At 48.9% G+C, this 16,064-nt stretch overlaps 2 protein-coding genes across 5 annotated transcripts in view; one reads left to right on the plus strand and one right to left on the minus strand.

Moving 5' to 3' along the window:
• The window catches only part of SUPT6H (SPT6 homolog, histone chaperone and transcription elongation factor), a 34,379-nt gene extending 20,745 nt beyond the window's left edge, over positions 1-13,634 (plus strand). For all 4 annotated transcript variants that reach the window (XM_074189060.1, XM_074189059.1, XM_074189056.1 and 1 more), the window contains exons 22-37: positions 297-434; positions 522-689; positions 865-992; positions 3,147-3,354; positions 3,842-3,989; positions 4,313-4,455; positions 5,262-5,402; positions 6,105-6,300; positions 6,599-6,837; positions 7,407-7,520; positions 10,858-10,982; positions 11,239-11,351; positions 11,584-11,661; positions 11,763-11,929; positions 12,454-12,644; positions 12,874-13,634. In XM_074189060.1, coding sequence (XP_074045161.1) covers positions 297-434; positions 522-689; positions 865-992; positions 3,147-3,354; positions 3,842-3,989; positions 4,313-4,455; positions 5,262-5,402; positions 6,105-6,300; positions 6,599-6,837; positions 7,407-7,520; positions 10,858-10,982; positions 11,239-11,351; positions 11,584-11,661; positions 11,763-11,929; positions 12,454-12,644; positions 12,874-13,060 — 2,484 coding nt within the window. In that variant the 3' untranslated portion in view covers positions 13,061-13,634. The remainder of the gene's footprint in view (positions 1-296; positions 435-521; positions 690-864; positions 993-3,146; positions 3,355-3,841; positions 3,990-4,312; positions 4,456-5,261; positions 5,403-6,104; positions 6,301-6,598; positions 6,838-7,406; positions 7,521-10,857; positions 10,983-11,238; positions 11,352-11,583; positions 11,662-11,762; positions 11,930-12,453; positions 12,645-12,873) is intronic.
• A 680-nt stretch (positions 13,635-14,314) lies between these two features.
• On the minus strand, positions 14,315-16,064 carry PROCA1 (protein interacting with cyclin A1). Its single transcript, XM_074189061.1, has 4 exons — positions 15,880-16,064; positions 15,467-15,599; positions 15,066-15,200; positions 14,315-14,975 (listed from the first exon to the last, which is right to left on the minus strand). Exons 1-4 carry the CDS (start codon positions 16,052-16,054, stop codon positions 14,450-14,452), a joined length of 969 nt encoding a protein of 322 aa, XP_074045162.1. The 5' UTR covers positions 16,055-16,064; the 3' UTR covers positions 14,315-14,449.

The raw sequence follows: 16,064 nt of genomic DNA on the forward strand, positions 1-16,064 counted from the left end.
TATCCTTCCCCAGAGCCCTTCAGGTAACATTTTCCCAAACCTTAGGAAAGTGAAGAGGAAAGCAAAAGACACTTAATCCAGGCCATTTGTAGCCCAAGCAGAAATTTCTTCCTTGTTTGATCATAGCTCATTTCTCAAGTGTCAGTTAAGGATTGGGAACCCAGCAGGGTAGATAAACGAAAAGCTTTGGAAAAAGAAAGCAAGCAACTTCCCTGAGCCAAAAAAATGTTCTGTGGCTTCTTTATTGGGGACATGAAAAGAGGCTCTGTCTCTTGACTCTGTGACCTTGGTTCTAGGCGGAGTTCAGAGATTACCCCCCAGTTCTGCGGCAGGCCGTGTCTCTGGCCCGGAGGATCCAGGACCCCTTGATTGAGTTTGCTCAGGTGTGCAGCACAGATGAGGATATTCTGTGTCTCAAATTCCACCCCTTGCAGGTAAAAACACTTAAAAGGTTGATTTTGCAGGAAGTATAAGGAGACCCACAAAGTAGATAGCCTGACCCCATCTCTGTCATACTCCAGGAACATGTGGTAAAGGAGGAACTGCTCAATGCTCTCTATTGCGAGTTCATCAATCGAGTCAACGAGGTTGGTGTTGATGTCAACCGAGCAATTGCCCACCCTTACAGTCAGGCCCTGATCCAATATGTCTGCGGCTTGGGGCCACGCAAAGGGACCCATCTCCTAAAGGTAAGGGCCAAGCCAGCTGCTTCTGGGGGAAGTCCTTGAGCCTTAGTTTTAGAAACGGGGGTATAGACTAAAGGATGGTTGGTTCTAGTTATGTGGGCACTTCAGAGGGCAAAATGTGCAGGGAGCTGCCACAAGTTTACTCCAGGCTTCTTTCTCCTTCTTCTTCCTCCTCCAGATTTTGAAACAGAACAATACTCGCCTGGAGAGCCGTACCCAACTGGTCACCATGTGCCACATGGGACCCAAGGTCTTCATGAACTGCGCCGGTTTCCTCAAGATAGATACAGCTTCATTGGGGGACAGGTAGAAGCCTTGAGCTTTCCATTCATCTTCCCCCAGGTCGGGCCTCCCAGCTGTTCTCTGAGCTCCTAGAGGATCATAGCTCATGGCTGGGGTCTTGGGTTTGAATTTGGCTGTTCAGCTCTGAATGGAGTACTTGGAAACAGAAATAGAGATAGCATTCTGGAGGCTCCAGAAAGTACTTGTCCAAGGTTTGACCCTACCCCAGATCTAGAGAATATCTTAAGCATAACCCTATAGATTCCAGGGATTTTTCCTGGCTAAGAGAGTTCTCTGCCATCTTCCATCCATATCAACTCTTTCTAGGCCTGGATACTGGAATCTCAAATAAGAATTGCTGCACAGCTACATACACACCCCATAATTCCAGGCCTGACCACAAAATCCGTCTCTGCCTCAAAAATGAAACTTAATTTTGTGAATCCCAGAGCTTGACAGAGTACAAAAAATCTGACAACCATTTATTTGCTAATGATTTCTAGAGTGCTGAGTCTGAAGTTAGGAAGATTCATCTTCCTAAATTCAAGTTCAGCCCCAGACACTACCTCTGCAACCCTGAGCAAATCACTTTACCCTGTTTGCCTCAGTTTCCTCATGTGTAAAGTGAGCTGGAAAAGGAAATGACAGACTGCTTTAGTATCTTTGCTAAGAACACCCCAAATTGGGGTCATACAAGTTGGACACAACTGAAAAGACAGCTAACAGAATCCCTTCTGGAGCCTTCAAGCCTGCAGGCTTGAGCCAAAACCTTAGCCTCGCCTTCTTTCAGTCTGCCTGATGATCATTCCTCAGTCTGCTAAGGCTGGCTGGAAAGAGAGCCTTCAAAAGGGGTTGAGGGATAGTGCAGCTATGATTGCTGTACCTTCACCTGCTAGTCCTTTGGGAGAGTCCTGGACAGGACCTTTATACAGGAGTAGCCAACAGACACATGTGACAGTGTGAGTACAAGCCACGGCTTAATATGCATATCAGAGGTCCTGGGGATAGCTCATCACTGTGAAACAAGTATAAATAGTAATGTAAACTTACTGTAAAAGTAGAAGCTGTCCAATGCCCAGAAGTATTGTCATGTGGAAAAGGGAATGGATGCCTTCTGTGTAACTAGAGGACTGAGTGAGGACCTCTGGGGAGGAACAGATTCACAGTGTAAAAATTACCCTAAAAAATTAGAACTGGGAAGGGGCGGCTAGGTGGCGTAGTGGATAAAGCACCAGCCCTGGAGTCAGGAGTACCAGGGTTCAAATCCGATCTCAGACACTTAATAATTCCCTAGCTGTGTGGCCTTGGGCAAGCCACTTAACCCCATTGCCTTGCAAAAAAAAAAAAAAAATAGAACTGTATAGAATGGGACAGTCTGTGGAAAAGTGGACTAGAGAAGGGTGAACTCTTCCACAACCTTAAGTATGTCAGGACACCTGGCTGCCTGGCTGCAGCCTCACCTTAAGCCATCTGCACCAGATTTGGGACGCTCAAAAGTAATCAAGTAGGAAAATCACTTCTGTTGGGTCAAGTAGAAGTTCACTCTAAAATGAGAAATCTCTCTGAAAGAAAGCATTTAAATACTTCGAGGCACTGCAAGAGTTCGTGCTTTCTTCAAAGGGAGAAGGCATGAATGACCTCTGTTCAGATCAGCCTTGACTCTTACCTAATTTGAACCCTCCACCATAAAGAATTCTAACCAGGGCCACAACAAGTGAGCATTTTCTGGCGAGGCATGCTAGATCCCAGCCTCACTCTCCTCCTGATATTCAGGGTAATAAAGAGCATGGGCTGAAGATTGAGGAGGAAACAGATGGATTAAAAAAAATTCCTCTGGTTCCTTGGAGTGACCTAGGGTAAAGCAAGGAAACTGCTCCTGAGGGATAAAGACCCGTGAGGTCAGCACCCTCCTGGCAGACTCACTGGGACTTTCTTGCTGCTTCCAAGGGACTACTGAACTGACTCCTGTCCCCTTTTTCCCTAAAGGTTGGCCACTCATTCCCATCACATGGGCACAATCTTCTAATGTAGCAGTAGAAGGGCACGTATAAGGTAGACTTTGGCTGTAACAGATTCATGTGAATACATCACGTAACTAATCTGGGAATGGTGATAGAGTAGGACGGCAAGCAGCTCTGCAAAAGATGATCGAGATGTTTGTCACTCCTTTTCCTCTAGCACTGACTCTTACATTGAGGTTTTGGATGGCTCCCGGGTCCATCCTGAGACCTATGAATGGGCCAGGAAGATGGCAGTTGATGCCCTGGAGTATGATGAGTCTGCTGAGGATGCCAACCCTGCAGGGGCCTTAGAAGAGATCTTGGAGAACCCAGAAAGACTCAAGGACCTAGACCTTGATGCCTTTGCTGAAGAGCTTGAGAGACAGGTGAATATCATGACTGTTGTGCAAGTGGCTTTGAATCCCAAGCCTTCATGCAGCCTGGCACAGCAGCCTCGCAGAAAGACACAAATACCTATGTCTCCCTAAGGGGGAGACCAGGCAAGAGAGTAGGGCACTGTGGGAAAAAGAACTCCAAAAATATTGTTTCTTGCTGACAGTAAGTCAGATCATCGCCTTTATAGGTGAAGATCAGCTCATGTGGTCACCTCCATGCTTGCCTAACAAAGAACACGGTTAACTATTATCTTCTGAGAATTCTAAAATTTAGCTGATCATTTAAACTGCTTTTTTCTTGTCTTCAGAAATCCAGTAACCAAGGTTCCTTCCTCCCCTGTGAATTTATTTTGAAGATAACACTTGACAGCAGAAAAGAGGAGGCCTGCTATTAAATAGTCAGCTTGAAATAAAGTCAGTCTGTCACCCAGACAGATAGCCATCAGCCAGTCCAGTGACAGTCTCCCTTCCCCAACAGGGCTATGGTGATAAGCACATCACTCTGTATGACATCCGTGCTGAGCTGAGCTGCAGATATAAGGATCTCCGCACAGCTTACCGCTCTCCCAACACCGAGGAAGTCTTCAACATGCTGACTAAGGAAACACCAGAAACCTTCTACATTGGTAGGCTCCATTCCACCCAGCCCGGAGCTTGAGCAGTGGGAACCTAGGGGACAGACTTGTAGGAACACTGATGGAGACAGTGAAGTCCAGAAGGTAGAACCTCATACTGGTGCTCCTTCCCAGGTGGAGCTCTGCCTCTACTGGCTTGTGTGTGGCAGAGCTCCTTCCCCCCTTCAACTGACTGTCACTCAATCATTCCTGCCTCTCCCTTCCCAGAGATATTAGGGGAAACATTTCAGAAAGCTCATATTTTCAATTGAGACATTAGTGTGATCTTGTTTCTTTTCAGATTTTTTTGAGTCTTCTTTTTCCCTTTCCTCCAGGAAAGCTGATCATCTGCAATGTGACTGGGATTGCCCACCGGCGCCCTCAAGGCGAGAGCTACGACCAGGCAATCCGCAATGATGAGACAGGGCTGTGGCAGTGTCCCTTCTGCCAGCAGGACAATTTCCCTGAGCTGAGTGAGGTTTGTGGCCATTCACTTTGTCCTCTTGGGCTAAAGTCTCTCACAACTCAGAAAGTCCTGCCACCTAGGAGAGTCCACATGACCCAGGACTGGACTCATCTGAATGAGTAGAGTTCTAGAAAGCCCATTAGAGTGGAAGTGAAAGATGTCATTCCTGCAGTCTGAAAATCATATCCATATCCCAAAAGAGTCTTGGGCACCCAAGCCTACAGTGAAGGTAGCTGGGGGGGGGGGGGTCTCTACCATGATAGGTCATTAGAGAATCAGAGCTTCTGATGGTCTTCTGAATATCTTGACCAGACCCAAACTAAACTGAAGCACTAAAGCTTTCAGGTGGAGCAGGAGGGACTTAAGTTTTTTTGGGGGGTGAGGCTTGTTTTGTTTTGTTTTTAGGATTTTGCAAGGCAAATGAGGTTAAGTGGCTTGCCCAAGGCCACACAGCTAGGTAATTAATTATAAAGTGTCTGAGGCCAGATTTGAACCCAGGTACTCCTGACTCCAGGGCCGGTGCTCTATTCACTGCACCACCTAGCCGCCCGCAGGACTTAAGTTTTATAGAAAAGATTCATTTTAGGGTGTGTTATTTAAACTAAAGGAGATTGTGAATGGACATAGACCCTTAGAAGCAGGGGTCCAGGCCAGGTAATCACAAGGTTTGCTGCTCAGGGAGGCTCCTGCCCTTTGGACCCAGGTTCTGAGCAGAAGCTTTACATGTAGCTGGGGACTCTTTATTGGGGCAGAGGATGGGTGGGGGTGAATGCAGTAGATAGCAGGTCAGCATTTCTCTCTCCCTTCCACTCCCTCAGGTCTGGAACCATTTTGATAGTGGCTCATGCCCAGGCCAGGCCATTGGTGTCAAGACCCGACTGGACAATGGGGTCACTGGCTTTATCCCTACAAAGTTTCTCAGTGACAAAGTAGTGAAACGGCCTGAGGAGCGGGTGAAGGTGAGTGATGGAGAACTGGAGCCTTTTATGCTCCTGTTTGGTTCTTAACTGGACTAAACCCATTAAGAGGGAGTGTCTGACCCGCCAGCTCTCTTCATAGTTGGGGGCCACCTCAGGCAGGGTCCACAGATGGTGGCAGGAAGCCCTATTTCTCTCCCTTGTCTAAAAAGCTGCATTTGAAGGTGAAGGGGAGGGACCCTCCAAGAGTTCTGGAATCAGCAGCCTTGGCTAGAATGAGGAAAGAGGGTATATCTGGTCTTGCTTAAAATTTTAGGGTCAAGTGCATGGATTGTTTGCTAGGCAGAAAGTGGCCTTAAGGATTTAATGTTAATTTTTTAAGCTAAATTCCATTATCTTCTTTGCATTATTGAACGCCACCTGTCCCAGGCACTTAAAAAACAAGGAAAGAGATCCACATTGTCTCTGTCCTCAAGGGATTATAATTCATTTGAGACCTAGGGTCATATAAAGTGTTACTACCCTTGTAGTGACACTTGAAGGGTTCAACTTAGAGGAATCGTGTCCCTTCCTGCACTGAGGCCATGTAGAAAAAGCCGTGACAGCATTCTGGCAGAATGAGGCCTAGGATGACTTGGAGCTGTCTGGGGCTCCTCAGGGTCAAGGGTCAACCTGTGTGTTGGCTCTTTAGGCCATTGGGGAAAGGGGAGAGTCCAACTAAAGTCCATCCTCCTGTATGTTTAGGTGGGGATGACTGTTCACTGCCGCATTATGAAGATTGACATTGAGAAGTTTAGCGCGGACCTGACCTGCCGTACCTCTGACCTCATGGACAAGAACAATGAGTGGAAACTACCCAAAGACACTTACTATGACTTTGATGCTGAAGCAGCTGACCACAAGCAGGAAGAGGATGCAAAGAGGAAGCAGCAGAGGACCAGTGAGTTGTCCTGCTCCTTCCCTGAGGAGCTCTCCCTTTTATAAAATTCCAGGATTCTTTTCACAATTTCCCGTTTTGGAGGTGGTAGCTCTCTCCATTGTACCATTAAAGGGGGCCTCAGAGGTCTGGCATCAGATCTTACCTTTCCTCTCATGCAGTGCAACAACTGGGGCTAGTGTCCTGCCCAGAGAAACTGAGAACAAACCAGGGTCTAGATCTGGCCCTCCTCTCTGACTTCTGCTCTCTCATACCTCACTCTTCCCCAACTTCTAATATTTAAATCCTTCTTTCTTGACAGCATATATTAAACGGGTGATTGCACATCCATCGTTTCATAACATTAACTTTAAGCAAGCAGAAAAAATGATGGAGACCATGGACCAGGGTGATGTGATTATTCGACCAAGCAGTAAAGGGGAGAACCACCTAACAGTAACCTGGAAGGTCAGCGATGGCATCTATCAGCATGTGGATGTCCGGGAGGATGGCAAAGAAAATGCCTTTAGCCTGGGCTCCACCCTGTGGATCAATAATGAGGTAAGCGTCGCGTGAGGGCTCGACCTCTGCCTATCTTTTGATCCACCTAGAGCCCTTCCGTTACTTGTACTTGCTGTCCCCAAAAGAGCAAAGTACATGCCGTATTCTATTCCTATTGATGTAATGATCCAAAATCCCTGTTTTTCCTTGCTTATCTTTGGCATAATGGTGATTTTTCGAGCACTACCCTCCCAAAAAAAAAAAACAATTTCTTCCCTCAAGGAAAGGAGTAGATGGCAAATCTTTTCATACACCTCATAAGACTTTTGTTGAACCTTCTGGTCTCCCTAAACACCAGAGTGAGAATCCCAGTCATAGCCTTTTTATCTTAGGGGATGCTTAACAGAGCCTCCAGTAAAAGTAGGGGTGTTGTGGGCACTTCACTGGACAAATAGAGAAACTGAGGCACCCTGCCTTGCTTCTGAGATGAGGCCAAAGTACAACAAAGTACTAGGAACAACCTTTTTAAGCCTTAGTTGGGCACTAACCAGACCGCTTCAGCACACTGGGAATTTATCTCTTCTCTCGACATGATTGCCTGAATCCTCCCTACCCTTTCTTTCCCATAGGAGTTTGAGGACCTAGATGAGATTGTTGCCCGGTATGTCCAACCCATGGCATCCTTTGCTCGGGATCTTCTTAACCACAAATATTACCAGGAATGTGGTGGTGGGGATCGCAAGGTAAGTCCCAGCGGGCCTCATCTCTGCCAACTCCAGGATAGAATATGTGAGTGTGACTCTAGAAGGTTTCTAGTACAGAGGCCAGATTTTTCCAGCTGGGACTGGAGTCTCCCAATGGTTTTCAGGATCATTACCAGGACCCGTGCCAGGTCACTCCTTCCCTTCTCCCACTGCAGGACTTGGCTACAGGTCATCCCCATTCTCTACACCAAGGCAGTGGTGAGGTCGGATCCTCTGCTCCTGCCCTCAAACCGTCAGATCCCCAGGGCTATCTGGGTAGTAGTATTCCAAGGCACTGTTCTTAGAACTCCATGCAACCCCAAAACCCTTAAAGAATGACTCATTCCCAATCAAAACAATTTACAACTTCAGCAGAGTTGCAAGATATAAAGTAAACTCACACAAATCATTAGCATTTCTGTATGTTACCAACCAGTAAAAAAGATATAGAAAGAGAAATTCATTTAAAATAACTTCATAGTGGATAAAGTACTGGCCCAGGAGTCAGGAGTACCTGGGTTCAAATCCAGTCTCAGATACTTAATAATTACCTAGCTGTGTGGCCTTAGGCAAGCCACTTAACCCCATTGCCTTACAAAAACTTTAAAAAAAAAAAAGACAATTATAAAATTCTGTTCAAAGACAGACCTCTAAATAACTAGAAATATTCAGTGCTGAACAAACCAATATAATAAAAATGATAAGTACCCCCTAAGTTAATTTACTTAGTGACATGCTAGGTGCTACTATGGAGTCAAGATCTTGGTCCTGGGTTCAAATCCAGCCTCAGACACTTGACACTTAACAGCTGTGTGACATTTGGGCAAGTCACTTTACCCATCTCCAGTTGTCTGATTGAATCTAGTCCACTGGACCCAGATGACTCTAGAGAAGAAAGTGAGGCTAATGACTTGATGTAGCACCCGCTCACTCTCATGCTTGTCATGGCATCACTTCCCTTTTGCGGCTAGGTGGCGTAGTGGATAAAGCACCAGCCCTGGAGTCAGGAGTACCTGGGTTCAAATCTGGCCTCAGACACTTAATAATTACCTAGCTGTGTGGCCTTGAGCAAGCCACTTAACCCCATTTGCCTTGCAAAAACCTTTAAAAAAAGAAAGAAAAAATTAAAGAAAAAGAATAAAGGACTAACAACAACAATCAAACTACCAAAGGATTACTTTATAGAGCTAGGAAAAAAAGATAAAAGCAAAATTCATAAAAGCAAAATTCATATGAAGGAATAAAAAAGTCAAGATATCAAGAGAATTAATTTCAAACATGGAAAGAAAGAAAGAGGAACTAGCAGGTCCAGATTTCAGAAGAATCATCCAAACCATCTGGTACTGAATAAAAACTAGAGAGGTTGATCCCAGTGGAAAAGATGAGGACACAGTATAAGAGAACACATTAAGCTAATGTTCGATAAACGTTAAAATCTGGAGAAAACTGGAAAGTAATCTGGAAAAACCTACCTACCACATACAAAGATAAATTTTTTTTAGGCTTTTGCAAGGCGAATGGGGTTAAGTGGCTTGCCCAAGGCCACACAGCTAGGTAAATATTAAGTGTCTGAGCTCAATTTGAACCCAGGTACTCCTGACTCCATGGCTGGTGCTTTATCCACTGCACCACCTAGCTGCCCCCAAAGATAAATTTTAAATGGGCAAATGATTTAGCAAGAGTGATATAAGCAAATTTTTTAGCTCTATGGATAGGGGAAGAATTCTTGCACAAATGAGTTACTGAGGTTCAGGGAAGGTAAAATGGATAATTTTGATTTTATAAAATTAAAAGATTTTTGCATAAACAAAACCGATGGGGGCGGCTAGGTGGTGCAGTGGATAGAGCACCGGCCCTGGAGTCAGGAGTCCCTGGGTTCAAATCTGGCCTCAGACACTTAATAATTACCTAGTCGTGTGGCCTTGGGCCAGTCACTTAACCCCATTCGCCTTGTAAAAACCTAAAAAAAAAAAACTGCAGCTAAAATTAGAAAAAAGAAAACTAGAGGGGGAAAGGTGGATATTTGCAATAAGTTTCTCTGATAAAAGTCACTTCTAAAATATATAGGGAGCTGAATCAAAACCATTCCACAATTGTTAAATGGTCAAAGGATTACATAAATAAGCAGCTTTCAGAAGAAATCCAAGCTATCAATTTGTGGTATGGTCATTTCAGTCATATCCAACACTTGACCCCATTTCAAGTTTTCTTTTGTGTGTATGTGTTTTTAACAAGCAATGGGCTTAAGTGGCTTGCCCAAGGTCACACAGCTAGGTAATTATTAAATATCTGAGTTCAAATTTGAACTCAGGTCCTTGGCCAGTACTCTATCCACTGCACCACCTAGCTGCCCTTCCATTACGAGTTTTCTCAACAAAATACTGGAGTTCCTTCTCCAGCTCATTTTACAGATGAGAAACTGAACCCCATTGCCTTGCAAAAACTAAAAAAAATTGTACAAACAGGTCCTTTTCCTCATTCTTTGATTTCTTTGGGATAGAGATTTAGCGTGGCATTGCAGGGTCAATCCCAGTTAAATAGCTTTGGGGGCATTGTTCAAATTGTTCTCCAGAATGGTTGGACTAGATCAGTTTCATTAACACTACATCAATCCAGCCACTCTCTTACCTCAGAATTGTTTTAATTTGCATTTCTGCAATTACAAAAATATTTATAGCAGCTCTAAAAAGAATTGGAGGGGGCAGCTAGGTGGCACAGTGGATAAAGCACCAGCCCTGGAATCAGGAGTACCTGGGTTCAAATCCGGTCTCAGACACTTAATAATTACCTAGCTGTGTGGCCTTGGGCAAGTCACTTAACCCCATTGCCTTGCAAAAACCTAAAAAAAAAAAAGAATTGGAAACTGGATTGATGTTGGTCAATTGGGGAATGACTTGGAACATGTCGTGGCCTTTTTATTTCCGCTTTTATTTGGGGGGGTGGGGGTGGCGGTGAACATGACTATATGTATCTTTAAATTGTTTTGTTGCCTCATTAGATAGGGTATTAAAGAACATTTCACACCTCTTTGAGGAAAAAAAATCTCTCCCCTGTTGAAAGAGAGCCCCTCTTCTAACTGTCCCCAGTGAAGTCATTCTGATAGAAATAAGCTTGAGTAACTGTGGCCTGGGGAAGAATGCAGGGTTAGAGACCTGTCAGTGCTAAGCTTCTGGACACACTCAGGGGCAGACTGGCCACCAGGTGGGCCCAAGACCTTCCAGAGTTAAGAAGTAACTAAAACACATCCTCATTGAGAGTGGAGAGGTGACTCTATAGAACACTAGTAGGAATGCTGAGCCATCCTCCCCTTCCTCTCCCTTGCTGCTTCTGCTTCTAGAAACTAGAAGAGCTGCTCATCAAAACCAAGAAGGAAAAGCCCGCCTTCATCCCTTACTTCATCTGTGCCTGTAAGGAACTGCCTGGCAAATTCCTGCTAGGTTACCAGCCCCGAGGCAAGCCAAGGTGAGCTGCCGGCTCCAGGGAGGGAGCTTCCCCCAGTTGTCTACCCATAGTGATTTCTCCCCCTGGAATACCTGCTGGCAGGACCTTTCAGGCCTTGTGCTTTATCTGATCCTGCCGGGGGGGGGGGGGGGGGGGGGGGGGGCTGTGTGTTTGTGTGTGTGTGTGTTTGTGTGTGTGTGTGTGTGTGTGTGTACACAAACTTCTCTCCATGGATTCTGAGGTGGAACTCATCTCTTCTCATCTCTGTCAACTCCAGGATAGAATATGTGAGTGTGACCCCAGAAGGTTTCCGGTACAGAGGCCAGATTTTCCCAACTGTGAATGGGCTCTTCCGATGGTTTAAGGATCATTACCAGGATCCTGTGCCAGGTGACTCCTTCCCTTCCCCCCTGTAGAACCTAGCTATGGGTCATCCACATTCTGCACCAAGGCAGTGGTGAGGTCGGATCCTCTGCTCCCACTCTCCAACCCTCAGATCCCCAGGGATGGCCATCTGGGTAGTGGTATTCCAATACCCTGTCCCTAGACAGACCTCCATGCAGCCCCCAAGCCCAGCTAAAGCCCAAAAGCTCCTTTTACTGAAACCCTACCCTTCCCCCAGGCATCACCCCCAGCAGCAGCAGTAGGACAAGAACACCGGCCTCCATCAATGCCACTCCTGCCAACATCAATCTCGCAGGTAAAGTGAGCCCCGGACTTGAGCAGTGACAAGGGGGTGGGCAATGAATCTAGGCTCACCTCAACTGAACAATCCTGTTCACTTGCTAATTGGCCTTGCAGATCTGACCAGAGCAGTGAATGCCCTACCCCAGAACATGACCTCCCAGATGTTCAGTGCCATTGCTGCTGTGACTGGCCAAGGACAGAACCCCAACGCCACCCCGGCTCAGTGGGCCTCCAGCCAGTATGGTTATGGTGGCAGTGGAGGGGGCAGCAGTGCTTACCATGTAAGTGACGGGTGGGAATCCATCCATTCATCCCCATACCCACATTGGCCATGTCATCTTTATAGAGAATTTTAGCTTGCTGGTGACCAAGGCAAGGAGTTCCTCCCAGATGTTCTGTTCTTCCCCTCCCCCCTGCCCAGTCCTTTTAGTGGGGAGCGGCTTCAGGGAAGGGACATTGAGACCTTCCTTTGGGGATCCTTGGTGGCAAGAAGTCAAAGACTTATTATTCTTAACTTCAGGGTGAGGGTCCAGGCAAGGGGCTGGGCCTGGGGTTGGGAGCTCCTGGAGGCGCTTGGTCAGCACTCTGTCTCTGTAGCTTCTGGCCTTGGGCAGTTCCCCAGCACATTCAGAGGTTTGAGACTAGACTCAGACTCACCCAGTCAGTGTACCATAGAGTAGGGACCAGACTGCTTCGTGTGTGGGGTCATTAGTCTTCTTAATATATATCATGTCCCTTTATTTAGGAAGCTAAGCTAAGCTGTGCTGTGAGATCACTGACCTTTCTGAATTCTCTCTTCACCAAGGTGTTCCCGACCCCAGCTCAGCAGCCTGTGGCCACGCCGCTGATGACACCCAGCTATTCCTACACAACCCCCAGCCAGCCCATCACCACGCCCCAGTACCATCAACTACAAGCCAACACCACCCCACAGTCCACCCAGGCCCAGGCCCAGGCCCAGCCTTCCTCCAGCTCCCGGCACAGACAGCAGCCAAAGTAAGTTTATTAAGAAGGGCCAAGAAATAGAACTGAGGGCAACAAGGAGAGATGGTGTGCATCTGATAACCCAGATTGGACAAGACTGGAAGGGAGAGAGCTGGGAGGGCAATTGGGAGCTGTAGCCAGGACCGCGAGGGAGTTCCTCAAAGGGGTGAGGGTGCCGATGACCTTTCTGGAAAGGGCATATTTGGGCTGCCCTGACCCCTGCTTCTCTGTCCACGTCCAGGTCCAACAGCCACGCTGCCATCGACTGGGGAAAGATGGCAGAGCAGTGGTTGCAAGAGAAGGAGGCAGAGCGTCGAAAACAGAAGCAGCGGCTGACGCCTCGACCGTCACCCAGCCCCATGATCGAAAGCACCCCTATGTCCATCGCTGGCGATGCCACCCCACTGCTGGATGAGATGGACCGCTAGGGAGCCTGCCCTGGGACTCTGGTCACCTCCAGAGCCGAGCGGGGCTGGGCCACGCCCTCTCGCCGAGCTCGTTTCTGTCCATTTGATGGCATGAAGTGACATTTTCCATGCTGGTCAGCTTGGATGGGTGATGGGAACGGGTCACCCATGTAGACAAGTACAGGTGCTAGGTGGCAGCCCTCCCCATGTTGACTCCCCCCCCATCTTGGGCGGGGAAAAGGAGGATGGGACTGGAGCAGGTTTGTTCCATACCATCCTGCAGGCTTCTGTATCCACGGCTCTGGGGTCTGACTTGGGGTGCCAAGCTCCTTGGAGAAGAGACATTTCCCCCCCCCCCCAGTTTCCAGTTCTGCAGGAGATGCTATTTATTGGGGAGGGGGGCAGGTTAGAGGAGGGCTGAAGGAGAAGGAAACAATCCGACATAGAAGCCAAAACCTGGGGTGGCAGCAGCTCATCTAAACAGGAGTGTTGGGGTGATCCTTCCCTCCCCACCCCCATCTGCCTCGCTGCTGCATGGCCACCCTCTCATTGCAGCTTCAACCCTGTCCATTGGAATAAACAGTGTTTCTACAGAGCACTGGTGCTGCCTTTCTCTCTAGGTTCTTCTCTGCTGGGTTCTTCCAAAAACAGATGCCCTTTGGGGCAGGAGTTTAGACTTTCACTACCCCACCTCCACCAGCCGGCACCAAGTTTCCCTTGTTGTTTTCTGCACTGGCCCTAGAGGGGGCCTCAGCCTGGTCCTGGGCGCTGCTTCCCAGCGTTGTTAGAGAAGAGCTGCCGGAGATGAGGGCAAAGGCAGGCTTGGGCAGCAAGTCCCCCGGCTCCTCTCCTTGACCTTGTCGAGCAGGAGAGAACCCAGACCCTCCAGTCGTGCCCAGGACATGATGCAAGGCACGGGACGTGCTGTGTCTGGGGCTTGGCCCTAGGAAATGCAACCACCCATTGGTACATCCTCCAGACTTGCCCTCCACACCACAGTCAGAGCAGAACAGTCCTGGCCCTGAGTTCTCGCCCCCCCCTTATCAGCACTCTTCTTCCTTCAGGGTCAGCTGATTGACGTAGGCACAGCAGAGCAGAAAGGGTGCCATCGTTCCCATGGAGGAGCTCTGGACAGAGGGCCCCTCCACCCCCACCATCCCTTCTCCCTCTACTCTAGCTGAGCCCCCAGGCCGGCGCCAGAGCCAGAGAGGAGGGAATGAAGGGAGCCAACCCGCTGGCTGGGATTCTGCCCAAAAGGTTTTTATTGAAGCCTTCATCTTGATTCCTCTCACACCCATCCCTCTTCACACTTCCTCCAGTAGCCACCAGTCCCTGGACAGTGACCAGAAAGCCCTGCCCGAGCCTCCATGGCCACAAGTCCTTGGGGTGCCAAGCCAACGCACCCCATCCTCAGCTGAAACTAGGCCCTGACAGGGGCGTGGCTCCCCGTGCCCGCCCTTTCTTTCCTCCATGCCCCTTCCTCCTCCCTTTCTTTGGCCGGGCCATGGTGTTCATCTCCATCTTTCTGGGAGTCTTCTCCGTCAGCTCCTCTACTTTGGGCTCATCGTGAAGGATATCATTAAAGCCATCATCTTTACCATCCCAACCCAGGCCCGCTGCCTCCTTGACCTTGGGCGCTGAGGTTTTGCTTTCCTCCAGCTCCTTCACCAGCTGGGGTTCTGGGCCTGGTGCTTGTGTCAACGAAAGGCCCTTCTTCCTCTTCCTTTTCTCCTTTTTCTTCCTCTTGGCACTCCTGCTATCCCAAGCTACCAACTGTGTTGGAGAGTATTGTACCTTCCAGGTTTGGGTGGGAACCCCGAGTCCTGGAGGGGTGGTCCTGCCCAGCAGTGGGGAGCTATGGGACAAGTCTCCCCCAAAATCATAGAGCACAGGGTGGTGGAGCACTGCCTGGGCCATGGGGCCATAGCTTTTACACCTGCGGAGGAAAGAACGGGCAGCTGAGGAGAGGGGGTACAGAGAATGCCAGCACACCCACCTCTCCCAGCCTTGGCTGTCTGCCACTCACCAGCCATACCAGTAGCGCTCCACACATTGCTCCTCATAGGTAAGTTCAAAGCAGGGCACCTGGATGACGTTGAAGAAGGCTTGGCCAACAGCTCGGGAGGCAGAGTCATTCACCTGCAGCAGGCACTTCTTCAACCTGCCAGACACCCAGCTCTCAGACCTGTCCCCAGCCAGGCCCCCCAATCCCCTGGTTCTCCAAGTCAAGCCTCCCCCCCTTCATGAAGGATCCAGATGGGCATAGCCTGAGCAGAGCAAGGCCGGACCCAGAACCCCCAAGCTGCCCCAAGGAAGGATGGGTAGAGGGTACCAGGGGACCCCATCCTGTCTTCCAGCTTTGCTGGGCTTTGTTGGCTGCTGAAAGGTGGGAAGGGTGGACAGTGAACCCATAACCCTGGAACTCACTTTGAGTCACAGTCACAGTGGCTGATGGTGTGCCAGCGCAAGTTGTAGTGGCCATAGCCCACGGTGAAGGGATGGATGACGTGCTGACACTGGTCATGGTCTCGGCAGCATCTGTCTGTCTCCTCGTACTCCCCTGGGTGGAGATGAAGAGCCAGGTTGATTAGTGGATGCAAATCACCCGGCCGGCCCTGTTCCTGTGTCCTCCCCAGACCTGTGCCTTCTAGAAAGAAGGCTTTCCCCTGCACCCCTGAGCGGGTGATGCAGATACCTTATAATGTCAAAAGGATATCGCTGTCCAGTCCCCTTATATCCCCAAGCTTAGGGGCCATCAGTGGCCCCAGCCTCCTGCCCTCACACAGGAGCTGGGCAAGCTCTGCCTTGAATGCCCCCCTTCTCTGGCTCTGCCCCCTCACCTAGCTGCTCGTAGTTCTCAGCATTGTTTCCTGCCCCACACCACAGAGTGCCTGGGTAAGTGAAGCCCCTCTTGACCCGGTGGGCTGCAATCCCCAGGCTTTCTGGCCCAAGAAGGCCCCCAGCCACGGTGGTCAGCAGCAGTGGCAGGCCCAGCCAGTGGCCCTGGGAACTCATGGCCTGGTCA

The sequence above is a fragment of the Macrotis lagotis genome, chromosome 5, assembly GCF_037893015.1.
Source record: "Macrotis lagotis isolate mMagLag1 chromosome 5, bilby.v1.9.chrom.fasta, whole genome shotgun sequence".
NCBI classification, from domain to species: domain Eukaryota; kingdom Metazoa; phylum Chordata; class Mammalia; order Peramelemorphia; family Peramelidae; genus Macrotis; species Macrotis lagotis.